Raw genomic sequence first — 21,743 nt, forward strand, 5'->3', positions numbered from 1 at the left:
GTGAACTTGCTGGCCCATGTGGTGCCTCTGTTTAACCTTTTGAAGAACTGCCAGTCTGTTTCCCAAAGTGTCTTGCACCCTCTCACATTCCTACTCATTTCTCCCAAGAAAATTTTTATGAAAAACAAATGGAAGATGTTTACAATATGAATGGCGCTCTTTTGAAGTGACTCCTTTGTTTAATGTAAAACCACATGCATTGGCCTGAGTTGACAGCCCCTAACCCTTGTCCAAATGTAACAATTCATTTATGGGAAAATCTGATGTAACTTTTTCTTCCCTCCTGTTGCCATTTTAGAATTCTCTAGGGATAGGCATCACCATCCCTATATATTCCTTGCAACTACAGCCCCATCCCACGTTTTTTTTTTTTTAAAGATTTTATTTCTAGGGGCGCCTGGGTGGCTCCGTTGGTTAAGTGTATGACTTCAGCTCAGGTCATGATCTCCCGGTTCATGGGTTCGAGCCCTACATTGGGCTCTACTCACAACCTGGAGCCTGCTTCAGATTCTGTGTTTCCTTGTCTCTCTGCCCCTCCTTCACTCATGCTCAGTCTCTCAAAAATGAATCAACGTTTAAAAAAAAAAAAAAAAAGATTTTATTTTTAAGTAATCTCTGAACCCCAACCCTGAGATCGAGTTGTGTGTTCCATCGACTGACCCAGCTAAGTGCTCCCCATCCCATCTTTTTTAAAAAACAGAGTTGAGCTTATATAATTGAGTCATTGTTAACTCTACTTCTCAGGAAGAGCTAAGCAAGGTTTGATTAGATTATCTGTGTAATAGTGAGTATGATTTTCCCCCCAGGATTTAGCTTTGGGAATGCTTTTTGTACGTATTTTCCCCTTGTGGCTATTTGTAATTTATGTCTTCTATTTTGCTTTCCTGGTTTGACTTTCTAGAATTAGTTTGTTGCTATAATATAGTATTTCCTTGTTCATGAGACACACTCTTTCCTCCCAGTTTAATGTTTCCAAAATTAGGAAATAACACAGTTGATTATTATATTTATTGTGGTAGTGGTTAAAAAAATTTTTCTCCTGAAAATGTGGTCAATGATTCATAAACCCTTTTTAAATCTCTGGCATCTTGAAATTTAAGAACTATATACAGTACATAAGTGTGAAAATAGCTGGATTTATTGGTGATTAGTGCTTTGAAAGTTAGAAGTTATTGGTGGTTGTCACACTCTTTTAAATGAAATGTTCTGTAGTTGAGTAAAGAAAGCTTTATCCAACTCTGTAAGCGTTGTTTATGGTGTATAAATTATTTAGGAACACAGTTCAAATTTTATCTTTATGAAGATGTTCTAGCTTTTTGTGATTTCAGTGATTTATGTGATATCAGTGATTCAGTATAAAATATCTTAAGCCATTTAGTATACTGCTTACCCTTTCGCTTCTGAAGAGCAAATTATATGGCGATACACAGTGTTTATTTTTTAAATCGTAATAACAGTATAAGATTATATGATATTTAAAGAAAATGCCAATTCTTTAATATTTTCATTTTCACTCTGTTGTCTTTTAGTCATTGTCTATATACGTAACTTAAAATACAGCAATACGTATGTTTGCTTATTCAGTCAGTAGATATTTATTGAATACCTTTTATGTTCCAGGTACTTTGCTAAGGATATTTCAGGAAATAAAGCAGTCAGGATTCTTATTCTCATGGAACAAATGCTATAGTGGAAAATCTGGGTATTGTGCATGTAACTTACCAAAAGCACATAACTTACTAGGATGATGAGTGTTAAGAGACTTACAGATGCTACACGAGCACTTAAGATCTCCCTTGGTCTAGCAGGGAAATGACATAATCAGATTATTTTTAAATCCTATTTCTGGGGGTGCCTGGGTGGCTCAGTCGGCTGAGCATCTGACTCTTGATTTTGGCTCAGGTCACGATCTCATGATTCACGGGATCGATCCCCATGTTGGGCTCTGCGCTGACAGTGTGGAGATTACTTAGGATTTCTCTCTCTCCCTCTCCCTGTCTTTCTCTCTGCGTCTTCACCACTTGCACATTTGCATGTGTGTGCATACTCTCTCAAAAGAAATAAAAATGTATTTTAAAAGTTTTAATTTTTTTTGAGTGCGTATTTAGTTTTGAGACCAAGAGCATGAGCAGGGGAGGGGCAGAGAGAGAGGGAGGCACAGAATCTGAAGCAGGTCCCAGGCTCTGAGCTGTCAGCACAGAGCCCAACACCGAGCTCAAACCCACAAGCTGTGTGAGATCATGACCTGAGTCAAAATCAGATGCTCAACCGAGTCACCCAGGTGCCCCAAAATAAATAAAAATTCTAAAAAGTTATATTTCTGGCCACATCTTAGAGAAGGGACGGGGGGGAACAAGGTTAAATACGCAGGGAAGGTGGGAAGCTGCCCTGCTTTGTGTCAGATCTGCTGTTGTGGACGGTAGTGGACTTAGAACCGGGTGTGATCAAACATTATTTATGTGGAACTGACAAGTTTTGGTGGCAGGTTGGCGTTGGGAGTAGGAGAGTGAGAGGAGTCAAGGATGACTGCCACGTTTCTGACGAACCACTGGTGGCACTGTGCTCACTTAGCTGGGGTGGTAGGTCCTAAGAAATAGGCCGGTCATCTATAAGCATTGTAAGAGCATGAAAGCCAGGAGAAAGATACATAGTGTGCTGTAATTTTTTTAAATCTTCTATAGTTCATTTATATCTGTTTTTTTACTGTTGAGAAACAGAGCAGTGATTACAGTCTCTAAGTGTGTTTGATAAAGACCACAGAGAAGACATGATCACAGATGAGACAAACTAGACTTTACTTATTTTAAGCTAATGCGGTAATTTCAGGTAAGCGTACTTACCTAAAAAGAAAGAAAAGTTATTCTTACATTTTAGAGAGAGTTCAGGTAAATTACCTTTCTTCCCAAGTTAAAAACATTTTTTTCTAAAACTCCATTATATATTTATATAGCGTTGTCCTACTGACTCTCTCCGTAGGTGTCCCGTGTGGGCATTCAGGGCTGGCAGCTTGGCCTTTCCACTTCAGCGTGTCCCAGACATCTGACATTTAACATTCTCATTGAACTCTTAATCTCCTCTTTCTGTCTCATCCTGGCAAACAACGTCTGTGATGTCAGCCCCATGAGGGCAGGGGTTTTTGTGTTTTGTGCACTGCCGTACCCCCAGTTCTTGTCCACGATGGGCACTCGGTAAGTATTTGTGATGGGATGTCTCAGTGGTACCACCACTTGCTTCAGTCTTCAGTTCTCTTCCTCTGTTCCTGCATCTGGTGAACAAATCAAATCCGTTAACACCTCTGCAATATGTCTCAATGCATCCATTTTTTTTTTTTTTTTTTAATTTTCAGTGCTACCTCTCTAATAACTGGTGTTCCAGAATCAACTTTTGCTGTCTTTCTAATCTTTCTTCCACAGCAGGCGGAGAGGTTTTCTTAAAATGTAAATTTATCTTGTTACTCTCCTGCTTAGAGTTTCTTTTTGGATTCCAAATCCTTAATATAGCCCAACAAGGCTCTTTGCAAGCTATTTTCATTTATCTTTCCATTTTTGTTTTGTGCTGTCACCCCCTTTGGTGTATCTGCTGTTAATCTTTACAAATCTCAGGGATTTTTTACACATACTGTTCTCTAATTTGGGAACATACTTACCTCCACATTTTGCCTGGCTATTTCAGGCAAATAGATTGGGTTTCAGATTAAAGTTAGCTGTTTTTCTAACATTATATTCCCTGTCCCTGCGAGTTTCCTTGATAAGCTAGCTCACAAAGTTAGTACCTTCACATTTATCATAAGTTGTTATTGCATGGTTAAATAATTAGTCATTTATCTGCCTCCCCCTCCAAAATGTAAAGTTCACGAGACCTAGGACCGTATCATATTACTTACAACCATATCTACAGTGGGTGTCACAATTCCCAAAACCTATTTTGAGGTTCTCTAAATATTGAATGAAGGGATAGGTTAAGATTGATGAATCCATAAAGAAAGTGGTATAATGATCACAGAGGTAGATGGAGAGCCCCTGGAATGTGTGACCATGGAAGATAAGAGGGGATTTCACACACCAAGTATATGCCAGGTGTAGCAGAGAGGGGTAGTCAGGGCAGGAACAAAAATGATCTTTGGGAGGCAGCATAACTTGGTATTTAAGAGGAGTCAGACAGACCTGGGTTCAACCTTTTATTGGTGGTTAGCTTGTTTTTTCATCCCTGAAAAGGGAATAATAATAGTAACTACCTCATGGCGAGGCTTACACGAGATCATCTATATAACACATTAGCACATGGCTTCACATGTGTTAAGAGCTTGGTAAATTTTTTTATGTAACTAGTGCTGAATACACTGTAAGGACTCAATATTTGTAGTATTTAGGAACTGCGTAGTTGGTTTTATATTGCCTTGCTAAATAGTGTTTATCAAAGTGTGTCGATTCCCTTCCGGCTCTCATGATAGACAAGGTATCTACATAAGACAGTCTCCAAACTTAGTGGAATTGTTTTCCCTAATGGTGTAGTATCTCACAGACCAGAGCATTGTATTAACAGTGAATTTGTGTATTTTTGTCGGACCCATTGTTTGTTACTTGGATGTGAGATTAGTATGGGGGGTGTGGGTGAGTAGGTACTGGTCACTTTATAGAGGGAATAGGGTGTGGTGGTAAAAACAAGTTTGATTAGTTCCTGTTTGGAAATTTTGTATTTGTTTTGCTTGCCTGGGTATTGTCATATTGCAGAATGTACAGCAATAGGACATTCATAAATCACTGAAATGTGATTTACTTTGTAAATTTATAGATATCTGACATGTTGTTAGATTATCATACTTTGTGTCGATAGAATGTTTATATCCTATTAATATAATTAGCAATCTTCTAAAAAGTTTGTTCACAGCTAAAATGATCGAGGCAAAAGAGCTTCATGCTATAGATTTAGTGTTAGCTTCCCTTGAATTTGGACTAGACTGTTCTGGATGGTCTCAGTGATTTGAAGACATACTTTCAATCCCAAATTTGCATGTGATGTGAACGTTGAATTTGCCTCTTAGAGTGAAGAGGTTCTAGCAGCCTTATTAGCTCTGTGTTTCTCTATTAATACATTGTAGTGTGAACCAGAGTATATTGTGTAACAACATGGCATCCTTGCCCCTGGATGGAGAACCTAGATTGTGTAAATACCTTTCCAAAATCTTTGCGACAGAGTATCATTCACCAAGAACACTGCGTTGAAAGTTTAAAATCAGCGTTCTGTAGGGACTGGTTTTTAAGCAGTTTACATTTAGCTGAGAAAAAACATTCTTTGCTGCGAAGTATCTTCAGAATTTGGATTTATCTTTACTAGAAACACTTAAATTTGGTGTATAGGGTTTGCCAATCAGGCTTTTCCAGGCTCACTGCCTAAGTGGATTCGCAGAACATGCCCTTAGGCATGCTATTCTTTTTTCTCTTTGATCAAGTGAGGGAAACAGTATTTCTCTGTTCTTACATACGTTTCTAGGGTAGTGATCATTGTTTTCAAGTCCTTTTTTAGCTTATTGATATTCTGCTGTTTATATAATGTGTCTCTTGGATTCAGTTTTTCCGTTTTAAAATGAAGAGAGTCATGCTCTCCAAACCCTTCTCTGGAATGTGTTAAAAATGAATTAAGTGCTGGTAAGAAATGCTTTTGAGTTGTTTGGAAGAAACACTGAAATTCTGCCTCACATTTATAAATACATATTAAGACTTCTGGAATTCTTTCATTATAAAGAACAATTATAGGGAAATTTTTAAATGTGTGTACTTGTGAGTAGTGAATATAAACACAGTTGTTTTGTGTACATTATTTGTTTTTATTCTAGAACAGATTTGGTTTCATAACTAACCAAAAACATACATAGCAAGTCTGTCAGTTCACTAGTAACATGAAACCCAGGATGGGTATTAAAGATTAAGAAACAAGAAGACTTAAACAGCAACAACATGGGTGCCTGGGTGGCTCAGCCAGTGAAGCCTCCAGTTCTTGATTTCAGCTCAGGTCGTGACCTCACGATTTGTGGGATCGAGCCCCATGTCGAGCTCTGCGCTGACAGCTCAGAGCCTGGAGCCTGCTTGGGATCCTCTGTCTCCCTCTCTCTCTGCCCCTCCCCCCCAAAATAAATAAACATTAAAAAAATTTAAAAAGGAGAAGAAGGAAGTGGGGAAAAGAACTAGAAAAGGAACAAATTAAAGCCAATAAGATACATCCTATATAAGACATGCAATTAATTCAAATATTTATGGAACACCTCCTATATGCCAGGTACAGTTCTAGGTGTAGGACATTACATTGAACTAAACTGACAAAAATCTGTTCCCTGGTGGACTTGACATTCCCATGGGAAGATATCAACAGTAAAGAAATGCGTTGTACACCAGGCGGTGAGAAGAGTGGTGGAGAAAAAATTAAACAGGACAGAATGTCAGAAGAGGACAGTGGGTGTGTTCATAAAGGATTGTCGGGGAGCGCCTGCTCTATAAGGTGACATTTAGGCAAAGCCATGAAGCAAGGTGTGCAGTTATCGTGGGAAAGAGTGTTCTGGTCAGACAGAACGATACATGCAAGGCCCTCCCAAAGGAGTAGTTCGAGTTTGTTTTTGAGAAACAGAAGGAGGAGGCCTGTGCCCCTGACCCCCTTCTCGGAACTAGGTGGGGAGGTTGGTAAGAGGTGGAAAAGAAGCTGAGGGGGTTATCTGGCAGAGTAAATGGGGCCTTTAGACCATTGTAAGGACTGTGGTTCCACTTGGAGTGATACGGGAAGCCCTTGGGAGGGGAGTGACATGATCTGATTAGAAGGATCACCCTGCTGCTGAGTTGAGAAGACTGTGGAGAGGTACAAAGGGCCGAGGAATGGAGCCAGTTAGATGACATTTGCAACAGTCCAGGTCAGGTATCACTTGGATCTGATTGGTAGCTGTCAAATTGATGAGAAATGGATTCCACGCGTATTTCGGAGGTAAAAAGACTTTGCCGACTGAATGGGCATGTGGGGCATTGGCAAAAGGAAGCAAGGATCATTAGGAATTTTGAGTCCAAATATTTCCGGCTGGAGTTGTTTACTGAGATGAGGAAGAGTGGGAAGGACAGATGGAGGGGGAGTGAGGGTGAAGGTAAATTGATTTTAGACACCTGAGCTTGCAGCACCCGTTAGGCATGCAGGCAATGTGTCAGGTAGGCATTTAGATACAGGAGTCTGGAGTTTGAGGCAATCTTCTCAGCTGGCCTCTCTCTGGAGATAGAGATTTGTGAATTGGGGCACCTGGGTGGCTCGGTTGCTTAAGTGTCCGACTCTTGATTTTGGCTCAGGTCATGATCTTAAAGTTCCCGGTTTTGAGCCTCCCCACTGTCAACGTGGAGCCTGCTTGGCTCCTCTCTCCTCTCTCTCTCTAAGAAATAAAAACTCCAAAAAAAAAAAAAATCCATTAATCAATAGTGTTAGATATAATTTAAAACCGAAAGATTAGATTTGCTCATTTAGCAGGTGGGTGTAGATAGAGAAGGGAAGAGTATGCCCTGGGATGCTCCAGTGTTTAAGGTTCAGGGAGAAAAGAAAAAACTGACAAAGGAGACTGAGGTTGAATCCAGAGAGGGGTCCCGAAAGTCACCTTCTGGTGCTAGGTCAAGTAGAGGACTAGGGTCCTAAGTACACCCGATGGGTGTACTTAGCGTGGAGCACAGTGGTGACCCTGACCAGCGTTTTCTGTGGAGAGGTAGTGGTGAAAGTGTGATCAGCGCACTGCAGAGAAAAGTGGAGGACCTGGAGGTGGGGAGTCTGGACTGCCCTTTGAAAAAGTCGTGAGGGGGAACAGAGACATGGGAAGCTGGTAGAGGATACGGGGTCAAGAGCAGATTTCTTAGATGAGAAATACTGTAGTATGTTTTCATGCTGATGGGCATCGGCCAGAGGAGGAGTGTGAGGTGTAGATGATGCAAGGGGAAAGAGGATAGTTGCCTGAATAATGCTCTTGAGAAGGCAGCGAGAGTGGGATTTTGTGCTCAAGTGGAGGGGTTGGAAGTATATTATGATAGGAGGGAAGGCAGACTCTTTGTGGGAGCAGACACAGGAGGTGCGAAGGTACGCGGTCTGGGGGGACCTCGTAGCAGTTTTCTTCTGATTGTTTCCACTGCCATCAGCAGAGTGGAGGCACAGTCCGTGAGGGTGGAGAGGACTTGAAGACGCTGTGTAGGAGATGCTGGGTTTGGGAAGCGGGTTTGCTACACCGAGGGTCCAGTTGAGGTTGGTGCTTAGGGGTGTAAAGTGAGGTCAGTGAGCATGATTGTTTTCCTTACACCAGCTTGGACGGCACAGAGACAGAAGAGGTTAAGATGTGATTTTGAAGCTGTTGCTCATGCTGGATATTGTAGTAAGCGTATATAGAAATCCACCTCTGGGGGCGCCTGGGTGGCTCAGTCGGTTGGGCGGCTGACTTCGGCTCAGGTCATGATCTTGCGGTCCGTGAGTTCTGGCCCCGCGTCGGGCTCTGTGCTGACAGCTCAGAGCCTGGAGCCTGCTTCGTATTCTGTGTCTCCCTCTCTCTGACCCTCCCTTGTTCATGCTCTGTCTCTCCCTGTCTCAAAAATGAATAAACATTAAAAAAAAAAAAAAAAAAAAAAAAAGAAATCCACCTCTGTGGAACACATATAATAAGCATATAAGAACAAAGTCATATATAGGATTGTTGATACAACACAAGACGAATTCCTATAAAAAAGGGGGAGCATTTTCTACATACCAGACATTATGTTAGAAGCTATAGGGGCCTTAAAATTCATTCATCCATTCACCTATTTATTGGGTACTGAAATATGTGCTATACATTGTGCCAAGTGCTGGGGATATAGTGGGGAACAAGCCAGAAGGGGTCCCTGCCCTCATAAAGCTTACGCCGTTACTCTAGCCTGTTCGAGGGTGGAGTTGACAAATGTTCAGCAAGAAAAAAAAAAAAAAAAGCCAGTTATTCAAAGTGTGATCCCATACTGATAATAGGTATTCAGGGAAGGATCAGGTCCGTGCAGGCTTAAATGTAGGTGTGAGAACATTAAGTCCACAAACCATCATCAAAAGTTTGTTTTTTGCTTTGAGTAAGATACTGTAGATTGGCTTACTTCCACTGTGCTGTTTAGAGTGGTGCTCCTTAATCAGGCACATTAATACTTCCGCATTGAAATGTATGACGATTCACAAAACTTGTGGTGATTAAGGCCAAAGTGGATCCAGATCAGGTCTGATAGGTACAAAGATAGCACTTTGTACTTCTAGAGGGAAAGCAAGCACAGGGCACAGAAACAGAAATGATCATGGCTTGTTAGGGGCAGGAAGGAAAACTGCGTGGACTCAATCACCGGGATAAGCAAGTTTGAATAGTTAGAGCCCGATTATGAAAGGTCTCGAAGCTCTTGTGAAGCGTTCATCTTTGAGGTGGTAGACTGCAAAAATTGTCCGAGGGAGCTGATCGGAAGGTTCCCCTTGCAGCCACTTTGGTGAATGAATAGAGTGGGAACAAACTGAAGAGGTCAGTCAGTCGGCCAGTATTTGTTGAGTGCTGAAAATGTTGTGCTCCTGCTGTTACTAGTGGTAATTAATTGTTGGCACCTTCTTTTGAACCCTTGCTGTGTTCTCAGGCACTGGGCTGTGCGTTTGACTTGCATTTCTGGTAGGAGTTGTCACATTGTTCTGTGATCTTCATCCTTGAGAATCTTACAATCTTGTTGGAAAGAAAAGTCTTAAGCACCTAGTTTAAACTGTGAAATACTCTATCAACGGAATGTTCTAATGAATAGGGTGTTCTCTTTTTCAGATACTTGTTCTGGATCTTGAGTTGGCTGTGTGCTTATATATAGTCTGTCAATCCTCAAAAGTAGTGAATTGTTTTGGCTTTGTATTCATTAGCCTTCTGGTTGTATGGTAATCTGGTTCCCTGAGGCTCACTATTTCTGAGAAGGGGGTTGCCCTGGGTAGACTATTCAGATTCTCAGGTAAGGTGTACATCTGTTGTAAAATAATAATTTGGCATGCTGATTTGAACATTTTATGCATTTGGAAAAAATATTTTATGGGTTTGGGGAATTAAGGCATGCCACCTGACTGTTTGCTAATGGGAATACTTGTAAAATTAACTATCTGGTTTTCAAAGTTTTTATAACAATTGTTATAAATCATTTGTATCATTGTTTGTTTAATGTTTGTCTTTGTCACTAGAGTATAAGGCTTGTAAATTTAGGAGCTGGATCTGTTCTCCTGAGCACTGTATTTCCAGGTTATTGCACAATGCCTGGCACATGATAGGAGCTCAGAAATATTTTGAATGAATGAATGAGTGAATGAATTCAGAGCTGAATTGTACACCAGCAGCAAAGATAATTCCAACCTAAGAGTCCTGACCCTTTGCAAAGCCTAAAACCTTACAAAAGGTTGGAGCACTCAGACCACGACGTGTAGCACAATAGCTTGTATGTGATACCTGTGGAATAATAAGCTTATTCTAAAATTTTAAATTTATAAATCAATTTACATGTATTTGGTACTGCATTTTGGTTAGTCTTAATTGTGACTTGGGCTTCTTCCTGACCTCCTCGTCCCTCCTCCCCTTTTACCCATTTTTCACGTTAGTTGATAGTTGCCTCTGTTCTGATGGATTTTTGTTGTGGTCTGTCCTGCAGAGAAAGAGATGCTGGTTGCAAGTTTTGGAGATCCCTGTTTTTTATGGAACACAGTTCTGTAAACTTTTCATAAGCTTCCTTGGCAATAACATACACTTGTGATGGACCCTAGAAATACTGCTATGTTAGGATTGGGTTCTGACTCCGAAGGATTTTCAAGGAAGAGTCCCTCTGCCGTCGGTACTGGCACAGTGGTCAGCAAGAGAGAAGGAGAGCCAGAGAACAACGCGAAAGAGGAAGAGGACCTTCGCAAGTGGAATCGGGAAAGAAACAGTGAAGCAGGGAAAGAGGATGGTTTGACTGATGCACAGCAACAGTTTTCAGTGAAAGAAACAAACTTTTCAGAGGGAAACTTGAAATTGAAAATTGGCCTTCAGGCTAAGAGAACTAAAAAACCTCCAAAGAACTTGGAGAACTATGTGTGTCGACCTGCCATAAAAACAACCATCAAGCACCCGAGGAAAGCACTTAAAAGTGGGAAGATGACTGATGAGAAGAACGAGCACTGTCCTTCAAAACGGGTGAGTACCGCTCCCAGCCATCTGTGGTCTGCGGCAAGCCCTGGATTCCTCCACCCTTCACACACGTATCCCAGGAAGTTTGATTTCCATCTCTATTGTTATTCCCAAATAGTCTGTTTTGCTTGACTAAAACAGGCTGCGAGACTTGTTGGGGATGTGAATGATAGTGTAACTGTTTGTACTCGTAGGGCAAATGTTGTAAATTGGGCGCACCCATACCGTTACTCCTGCAGGGCTTAGTGGAAAGTGTATTGGGCTTGCGTTTAGGAAACCTAGATTTGAATCTTGCCTTCCTGTTTTTCTAGCAGTGTGACTATAGACAGATTAACAGGGAAGGAATCGAGGTTCAGTGCTGTTAAATGATTACAATACTACCTACCTATATGCCCACGTGCATATTTAAATGTTATGCATACGTAAGTAAAACAATAGATCTAGGTGGAAAGAATTGGTTTAAGATTTTGGAATAATCCTGACTGTGTGAAATAACTTGATTTTCACTGTTAATTTCTTAACATCAAATTCACATGCTTCCTACATGTTACCAGAAGCCATAATGATTCAGGCTTTTTGTTCTTCTCCGAATTGCTATGGCATCCAGAAGTTTTTAATAGTTGCTATGTATTCTTCGAAGATCACAGACATATAAGGTAGCTTGGGATATTTTGTTGATAAAATCAACTGTGAATGAGTTAAGATTATAAGCCAGGAAAAAAATGGGTATTGTACCAATTCTTGAAAAAAAAAAAAAAAAAATGAACCGGATGAATCTTAGCTAAGTTGATTAACCTATCCTGAGCCTTATTTTTCTCATCTCTGAAATGAAGATACTATCTGTTCCTTTTGACCTCAAGGATTTTCATAAGGTTGATTGAAGAAGATTTTTATCTAGACCTTTTTATTTGAAACAGTGTTAGAGTTTATCTGGTGCAGCTGACTTGTAAAAGTCTCCGGGATGATTGTCTTGAGTAATCTTTCTATAGTTTGTTTTGTTTTGTTTTGTTTTGTTTTGTTTTGTTTTGTTTCACAGTACATGCTAATGATGAGGTTTTGTACTGAGGTGACTTCACCCACAGTATGTGTTTACTCTCAACATACGGGTAGTTTATATCCACATATCTTATTTGTAGTAGAATATAGTCTGTGGTTTCTGAGGGAAGGTAGCAGAGCTGCTAGTGAAGGGTAGGTGTTTATTTTTCCAACAGTTACTTGAGCATAGGATGTTGAATATATTCGTAACCTCTGAATTAGTTCTTCAGAAGTAGTGGAAGGAGCATGGGTTATGAACTCAGAACCTAATTTTAATCCTGGCTTAAAAACTATACACAGGCAGTTGGCTTTCTCTTACTCAGCCTTGGTCTTCTCAATTATAATGTGGGATTATGAATGCCTAGCTTAAATGATTATATAAAGAATTGAATTTATATAAAGTATCTAGCATGTGATAGTTCTTGGGAATATTCTCTTTTCCTTTTTATAGCCTAATGTAGGAGTTCACAACCCTTGATCCCTGGGAGGGTGTGTCGGGTGTGTGTCACTGCCCTCACAACGCGACAGTCTGTGCAGAATTTTGTGTGTGTCTGGGTGCATTTTTACGTAGCTCTTGCCAGCTTCGTAGACCGTTCGTGACTCCGAAAAGATGAGGCATCCTTGGCCAAGGAGGGAATGGACTTTTATGAGATCTTTGGTAGTCTTAAGAAAGCTTGAGGGCTTTGTTTTATTTATTTTTAAAGCAAGGCTTTACCAAACACAACCAAAACATTTACCCCTTGATTCTTCAAAAGTAGTTGAGTTTTTGTCAGTGCTGCTTATAAAGCAAATATCAGGCCTTACATTTCTAGTAAAAACAAATATAGATCATGTATTTTATCTCTTAAAAGAATTTCATCAGTGTTCAGAGAGCAAAAACAAGACCCTCGGAAAAGATAAGTTACTTGCCGTCATGATTAGTCCTGAATGGTTGTTAACTGTTTATGTAATTTTGTAACTGTTCATGTCATTTTTAGAAGCAAAACCCAAGTTCGGTTCCATGAGTGAAATTTTCCCTTTTCTTGAATGTGTGACATATTGTTAAATTTCTGGTAGTTTACTCATGGACTCTGTTATTTAGAGGGATTCAAATATGTCACTTAGTTTTTAAAAATTTCAATTCCCTGTTTAGGAACTGGCACATTAATAACTGGGGTTTGAAGTTTAGTTCATTCTTTTGAGAAAATATTAGAGGATGATGCTGTAATGCCTTTTATTTAAAGTTTAGTGCAGACCGTAAGGGTCCTAATTTTGTTTTTATTTAATGTATTTTTAATGTATTTATTCAATAGTTTTTTAATTTAATACATATTTTTAAGGTATAATTGACATATCGTGCTGTGGACTTGGTTTGTTTTTAATTAATTCTGAGACTTACCTTGTGTATTCCGTTTTGGCCAAACTGAGCAATTTCATTCTGCCACGGCTACTACTAATTCAGAGTTGGCAGGAATCTAGGAGAATCAAGCACTCTGGTACATGGCTGGTGGAAATTGGTACAGCACGTTTTGAATTGTGCTGCTTTTTTGTTGCTGAGTTTTCAGGGTTCTTTATACATTCTGCAATTAAGACTGGGCAATATTGACTCCCATTCTGTGGGCTGTCTTGTCACTCTCGACAGTGTCCTATGACACACGCACGTTTTCAGTTTTGATGAACTCTGGTTTGTCTGTGTTTTCTTTTATTGCCTGTGCTTTTGGTGTCCTTTCCAAGAAATTGTTGTCAAGTCCAGTGTATTGAAGATCTTCCTCTGTCTTTTTCAGGGTTTTATCATTTTAGCTTCTGTGTTTAAGTCTGAGAGATTTTCACGTATCCTCCTCACCCTGAACTTGCTCTCTGAATTCAGAAACTAATTAAGATAGCAAGGGGTATTTTGGTCGTGGGAAGCTGGATAAAAAATGTCCTGTGTAAGAGTGTGGATATTGGACCAGCAAATATTATTTGATTAGGTAATAGACTGTATGATTCACAGTTTAAAAGACAAAAAAAAAGGAAACAATGAAATACTGTTACCATCATTACCCCCTCTGAGTAAATCTATTTTGGAATCCCCTTCTGGGCCATCTGGTGACTCCTCCCCTCCCCACCCCCCCATACTATCTGTGATAACTGATTAAGCAGAATAACCATTTCTCAACCAAAATGAAGAAAACTGATCTATATATTGAATGTATTTTCAGGTTTACATTTACACTTGGAAAATAATACCACCATACAAGAACTAGTTGTTTTGGGGGGTGCCTGGGTGGCTCAGTGGTTAAGCATCCAACTCTTGATTTCAGCTCAGGTCATGATCTCACAGTTTGATGGGATCGAGCCCTATATCAAGATCTGCACTGACAGCACTGAGCCTACTTGGGATTCTCTCCCTCTCTCTGCCCCTCCCCCACTCACTCTCAAAATAAATAAACTTAAAAAAAAGAAATAGTTGTTTTGGTACCAAAATTGGTATAAAGAATCTTCAGGGAAATAAATCCCAACATCAGTGTCTTTGGTTTCTCCCACAAATATATTATGTGTATACAAGCAAATACATGTCTCTCCCCCCCCCCCCCCCCAATAAAAAATAAATAGTGGCATACCACATACTGTTCCCTGTCATGCTTTTTTCCACTTAGTATATTCTGGAGATACGTGTGCTTAGATCTGGTCTGATTTTCCATTTTGTATCGTTGATGTTTCTGTTTATCTGCCATTGTGATAGTTTTAATTATTATGTTTGATATCTGGTAGGGCTACTCCTTCATTACTCTTGTTTTACAGTGCTCCTTGCACGCTTGCCTGTTGATTTATAAACTTAATGTGATTTTGGGAAAAGCAGATTTTTTTTTCTAGAATTCATCTGGTTAATTATAAAATTTATATTTTGTTCATCTTTCTCTGTGGTTGAACTTGGAACCTAATTGGAAGATGATTTCCTTGAGAAGCTCTGAATTTGCTTTGCCAGGAATTCAGGTGTGTTCCTAATACCTTTCCTGCGGTCCCTACTTTGCCTTGAGGCCATGGCTCGGTGCATTTACCCTCTGAGCAACCATGCCTGTTATGGTCAGCCTCATTTTTTCTTCTCATTTGGTATTCTTGGAGATTTTTCTTATGTTCTATGAGGCCAACAGCGCAACAAGCATTACATTTTGTGCTGGGTTAATTTACTTTGTTGCAATAGAAGAATCTTCTGTTTAGCTTACCAAGAGGATAGAGTGGAGATCACCTGATTATTTTATAAGTATGTTTGTTATTAATTTTGTAGATTTCCCAGTCTCATTTCCTTTAGTGGAAAGAGAAATATCCTTTTCAGTCTCCTGTAAAAATTTGGGTTTTGTTGTCTTGCAGCTTCTTGTGGTGTCTGTGTCATTTCGTAAGTTGTCAGAATTCATTCTTCTGTAGCAGTGTTTAAGAAAGTGAGAAGAGAGGCAGAAGTCATAATATTTACTTAAATTTATTACACACTAACTTAAAAGGAGAAGAGGTAATGGCACAATCCTTTCTAGCATTTAAACAGAATTCCGGGGGCACCTGGGTGGCTCAGTCGGTTGAGCAACCTACTCTTGAATTCAGTTCAGGTCATGATCTCACAGTTCATGGGATCGAGCCCCATGTCCGGCTCTTTGCTGACAGTGCGGAACCTGCTTGGGAGTCTCTCTCTCCCTTTGCCCCTCTTCCCTTCTCGTGCTGTCTCTCTCTCAAAATAAATAAATAAACATTAAAAAAACGAAGTTCCAGTTTTGGAGTCGTGCAGTATAGCTACTTATATAGGATTTTAATTCACTAGGAGACTAGGCTGAAAGAAAGTGCTTTTATGACAAATGAAAAATTACCAAAATATGTTTCCTGGAACAGGTGATTAAAACGGAGACTTGTTTGAGCTTAAAAGGATTGGGGGATATATAAAACCACTATATATTGATTACAGATTAGGTCACATAGCATTAAACTTTAGTGCTATGTTGACTGACATTTTGTCAGTGAATAGCATATTTGATGTCATTTTAGCCTAGTTGAGTGTTTGGTTTTTTTTTAATTTTTTAATGTTTATTTGGGGGGTTGGGAGGGCAGAGAGAGAGGGAGACACAGAATCGGAAGCAGGCTCCAGGCTCCAGGCTCCGAGCTGTCAGCACACAGCGTAACGCAGGGCTTGAACTCACAAACCACGAGATCATGACTTGAGCTGAAGTCGGACGTTAAACTGACTGACCACCCAGGCGCCCCCTAGTTGAGTGGATTTACTGAGCTCAATGGATGATAAATAAAATTTACAGTGCTAATTATAATTTCCCCTCCAAAAGATAGTTTTCTGTTTAGAAAAGAAATGCCTGTGCCAACTTACTAGATTCTTTCAGAAACAGTTCATTGAAGATATAATTTTGAATTTCAGTGAAGTGATTTTTTATGGAGAGCTATTAAAACCCACATGAATCCAAGTATTCTAATTAAGTCCTTTTGGTCTGAGATTTTATTAAATTACAGACATAATAGATTAATGTTTCTTTAATAAGAACATGTACAGATAATAATAATAGTATCTCATTTCTTGCTTGGTGTAGCTAATTTGTCGAGCAGTTTTTAAATTGCTGCATACAAATCCCAAATGTTTTGAAATGGAATGTTGAGGAAAAAGGTTTGAAATTACTTAGCCTTTGGTTTTTCTTTCCTTGTCATTTCTGCTAAATAGCAGTAGTATGTTAGGCTTTCTACAGACTGTAGTTCCTTTAAATTTTGCTCTGTGTTAGATCAGCCTGGTTTTATTTATTTTGTCAAGTTTGTTTACTTATTTTGAGAGAGAGTGCATGCACAAGCAGGGGGAGGGATGGAGAGAGAATGAAGGAGAGAATCCCAAGCAGGCTGCACGATGTCAGCGCGTCAGCATGGAGCCCGATGCAGGCCTCCGTCTCACAAACCCTGAGATCATGACCTGAGCCCAAATCAAGAGTCAAACGCTTAACTGACTGAGCCACCCGGGCGCCCCTAGACCAGCCTGGTTTTAGATAAAATGTGTATATTTTTTAATTGAGATATAATTCAAATACCATGACATGCCCTCTTTTAAAATATACAGTTGAGTGGTTTGTGGTGTATTAGCCACATACAAAGATGTGCAGTCATCAACACTGTCTAATCTCAGAATATCTTCATTACCCTAAATGTGTATTTTTATTGTGTCTATTACACTTTAGATAACTGAGCAAGGGAGTAATATTTTACTTGCCTTACTTATATGTATTCTAATTATTTATATTACTAATATTTATACTTTTCAGAAAAAAGGATCAAGTTTTGTATCCTTTAATTTTGAACAGAATCTCCAGTCTGGCATCAGAGTATTCTTTGATTTATTTACTTCTCCACAAATAAATTGAGTTGCCTATCCTGTGTGGTAAACAAGTTATTATGATGTCGTGTGAGAACTTCCATAATAAAAATACACACAGTATTCAATTCAGAGGATCCTTGAGACAAGGTGGGAGCAGCAGAATATGCAGGGAAGCTTTACAGAGGAGTTCATGTTCAGAAGTAGGTGTTGGCATCTTTGTTAGAATTTGCTAGAAAGAGAAGGGCTTTGAGGTCAAAGTAAATAATAAAGGGCAGAGACCTAGTTAGCATGTCTCACAGATCTTTGTTAGTTGTGATTTAGGACAAGAATTTGGCAGTCCAGTAGTATAGGTGAGTATTCAGAAAACAGTGGAGGACAAGTGGGGTACTTAGGTAGTCAGCTTTTTTGTGTCGCACTCAAAAACTTGGGGAAACTACATTTTTTGCCTACATTTAAGAAATCTCGAAGAGCATTAAGAAATCTCGAGAAGCTGGTAGCAGTCAGTTAAGCATCTGACTCTTGATTTCGGCTCAAGTTATGGTTTCATGGTTTGTGGGTTTGAGCCCTGTGTCGGGCCCTGGGGTGAGTGTGGAGCCCGCTTGGGATTCTCTCTGCCCCCTCCCCTGCTCTCTCTCTCTAAAGAATTAAAATTTAAAAAAGAAAGAAAGAAAGAAGGAAATCTTGGGTTGAAGTTTCTTCTATGTTCTGACTTACAAAGTATTTAAGTTTCGTAACCACGTACCGTTGCTTCTAATATAAAAGTTTAAACCAAAAATTGCATGACCATACCCATTTGTTCTTAAGGATTTTTTCTGTTTTTAAAGTGACATTCTAACATTTTGTGGTTGTACTTTATATTACTGTTCTTCTGGGGCGCCTGGGTGGCTCAGTTGGTTAAGCGTCCGACTTCGGCTCAGGTCATGATCTCGCGGTCTGTGAGTTCGAGCCCCATGTCCAGCTCTCTGCTGACAGCTCAGAGCCTGGAGCCTGTTTCAGATTCTGTGTCTCCCTCTCTCTCTGACCCTCCCCCATTCGTGCTCTGTCTCTCTCGGTCTCAAAAATAAATAAACGTTAAAAAAAAAAATTTATATTACTGTTCTTCTTAGGAAGAGGAAATATTTTAAAGTTAAAATTGCTTTTTTGGAAAGTTTTTCTATTTGAGAAATTTGGGATTATTTGTCATTATAGTAAGTAGGATAGCTGTAACGTTATACCTTACTGAAGATATACCTGAGTTTTATTTTCCAGATCTATTAATAGTGAACTACCTTGGTCTTCATGCAGGAGTGAAAGTCCAGCAGGAATAACATTGGGGCAGATTGGTGCACCTTCATGAGCACACAGAACTGCGACAGCAGGTGGCAGTAGAGATCAGGTTTAAGCATGAGTTGCAAAGATTTAACTATCAAAGGGGGAAGGGAAGTAAGGTGTATTGGGGGTTCAGGAAACAGCTGGCTATTGGCCTGTTTAAAGATGTTTGTTTAAAACCAACTACTTCAGGGGCGCCTGGGTGGCTCAGTCGGTTAAGCGGCCGACTTTGGCTCAGGTCGTGATCTCGCAGTCTGTGAGTTCGAGCCCCGTATCGGGCTCCGTGCTGACAGCTCAGAGCCTGGAGCCTGTTTCGGATTCTGTGTCTCCCTCTCTCTGACCCTCCCCTGTTCATGCTCTGTCTCTCTCTGTCTCAAAAATAAATAAACGTTAAAAAAAAAAAAAAATTTAAAACCAACTACTTCAGGGGCACCTGGGTGGCTCAGTCGGGTAAGTGTCAGACTCTTGATTTTGGCTCAGGTCATGATCTCACAGTTCATGAGTTCAAGCCCCACATCAGGTTCGGCACTGACAGTGCAGACCCTGCTTTGGATTCTCTCTCTCTCCCTCTCTCTCTGTTCCTCCCCCACTCACGTGTGTTCTCTCTCTCAAAATAAATAAATAAATGAACTTAAAAAAAAATTACTTCATAATAGAATTCTTCACAGAATAAGAGTTCTCTTTCCAGAAGAAAAAGAAACTTGATGTCAAATATTCCCTCCTCTCCCCTCACAACTAAAAGGTGGGAAAATATGAGGGCATTATCTGAGATCTATATAATAACTTCTGCCTTTTTGTTATAAATGAGTATCACTTTGTACCAGCAAGTACCTAATGTCAGGGGTTAAGAAAAGTGGATATGATTGGGTGAAGACTCCCAAGGAAGAGAGTGGGTGGGTGGTACTTTGTGTATTCACTGTGACTTCCTTAGATCCCCTTAATATAGATACGGGCCTTCAAGCCAGATTTGTGGTGTTCCTAAGGCTTTAGTTCATTCAAAGTCTGTTACCTAGATTGAGATTATACAGATTAGCAAAAGAAGATAATAATGTCAACAAAGATTTCAGAAATGACAATATTGGTAAAGTGAAATAGTAACCACTACTCATTTAAAACAAAATAGGTTCTGTACTATTAAATTTGGTCTTTTTCTATTCTTTTTTTTTAACAGCCAAAATATACTATGTATATTTCACCATCATTTTTGGAAAGCATCTCAAAGTCAAGTAGACAAGTTTGCAATACGGCTACCGTTTTAGGAGGTGTGCAAAGGCATTTTGATACAAATGCACAGATGGTAGTTATATACACCAGAATATTTTAGCTATTTGTAGCCAAGCTCCATAGAATTAGTAGCATCTCAATATATGTGAGAGCAGAAAGATGACCCTAACAATGGCAGGATTCGGTAGTAACTTTTCACAGTAAAAGCAGTGACACAAGACAGAACCTCCTTCTGCACCCCACCTTTTTATTTTATTGGCAAAATTGCTGAGTGATTATCCTGTAGTTCCTTATCCAGTCCTTCGTTGCCTGAGTAGGGTTACAGAAGACTGCTGACCCTAAAGACAGACAGAGGCTGAAAGCGAGGAGCCGAAGGCAAAAGGGAGCTTGGTTAACTTTTTCTAAGCTGCTTGTTACCATGACTGCTGAGAATTGTAGACAACTGGAGACTCTCCTAAGCATACCTGGCAACATTTTTCTGCTAGTTTCAGTCTCAAGAGGTAAATTATGTAAGATAAGAATGAAAAATTAGAAAAATAAATTTGTCATCAAGTTGCTAAATAGAAAAAGAAGTTTTAGTATGCAGTAGAGAAAGGAGGGAGGATGAGGGGGTGGAAAGATCCCACTCACATGTCACCCAGTTCTATGAAACGTCCCCTGAACTCCAGCCTCTTTGCTTCCATTGCATGTGTGTGTGTGTGTGTGTGTGTGTGTACATATACATACATACACACATATATATGTATATATATGTATGTATGTATGCATGTGCATATGTGTGTACATGTATGTATATATGTATGTATATGCATATGTATGTGTATACGTATATGTATGTATGTATATGTATACATATATGTATATATGTATATGTATATATGTTTTAACATGTGTCACATTGTAGTGGAATGTTTAGTTTGTCTTTTGTTTACTAGTGAGAAAATGCTCCTTGAGTGTCACAGTGATCATTTTAGTTTTTGCATTTAATGGTCAACACAAACTGCTTTAGAAATAAATCATTCAGATTATGGACTGTGTTTTGAAATCTGTAAGCATTAAAAAACAACAACAACAGCAACAACAGCACCACCACCAAAAATACACCCCTTAAATAGTTTGGGAGTAAGAGGACTTGTTTCCCTGGCATTAAGATAGTGCTTTTGCATATATTTTCCTAGCTGAACTACTCATAGATACTTTCTCCTATCAGTTACTAAAAGCATATATTAAAACTTTAGGTCTTTTAAAAACAATCTATAGTTTGCTCTTTTTACGAAGTTAGTATTAGCCGTGGCTGTTTCATGAATTTCCTGGTAAAGCACAACTTTGGTGACTACCCTTAGAAGACCCATCCATCTATCGTAGGTCAAACAAAACCTTTATTTCAATATTGTACCACAACACAGAGTGGTAAACTAAGCTGTCTGTAATATCCCCATTCAAAAACAACCCCACATTACCTTCTGTAAGAAAACAGTTTCAGGCGTCAGACACCTTTTCCAGGCATCTTAGTGACTCACCCTCTGAAAGGCGGTGCCAGCACTGGGTGTGCCCGAGTGGCACTGTTTCATCCTTACTGCTGTCAGGTTATCCCACGGCCTTCCCCCCCCCCCCCCGCCCCCTCCCCCGCTTTTAATCACTTTGTTTGTGTAGGTTCCGTAGCTCTGTCCAGGGAATTCGAGA

At 39.7% G+C, this 21,743-nt stretch overlaps 1 protein-coding gene across 7 annotated transcripts in view; it reads left to right on the forward strand.

Moving 5' to 3' along the window:
* The window catches only part of ASH1L (ASH1 like histone lysine methyltransferase), a 191,952-nt gene that overhangs the window by 18,773 nt on the left and 151,436 nt on the right, over positions 1–21,743 (forward strand). For all 7 annotated transcript variants that reach the window (XR_006199097.1, XM_042926085.1, XM_042926084.1 and 4 more), the window contains exon 2: positions 10,671–11,191. Coding sequence is in view for 6 of the 7 variants with exons in the window: in XM_042926085.1 (XP_042782019.1) it covers positions 10,772–11,191 (420 nt within the window). In the remaining variant the exon portion in view is untranslated. The remainder of the gene's footprint in view (positions 1–10,670; positions 11,192–21,743) is intronic.

This window comes from Panthera leo, chromosome F3, assembly GCF_018350215.1.
Source record: "Panthera leo isolate Ple1 chromosome F3, P.leo_Ple1_pat1.1, whole genome shotgun sequence".
Classification (NCBI taxonomy): Eukaryota; Metazoa; Chordata; class Mammalia; order Carnivora; family Felidae; genus Panthera; species Panthera leo.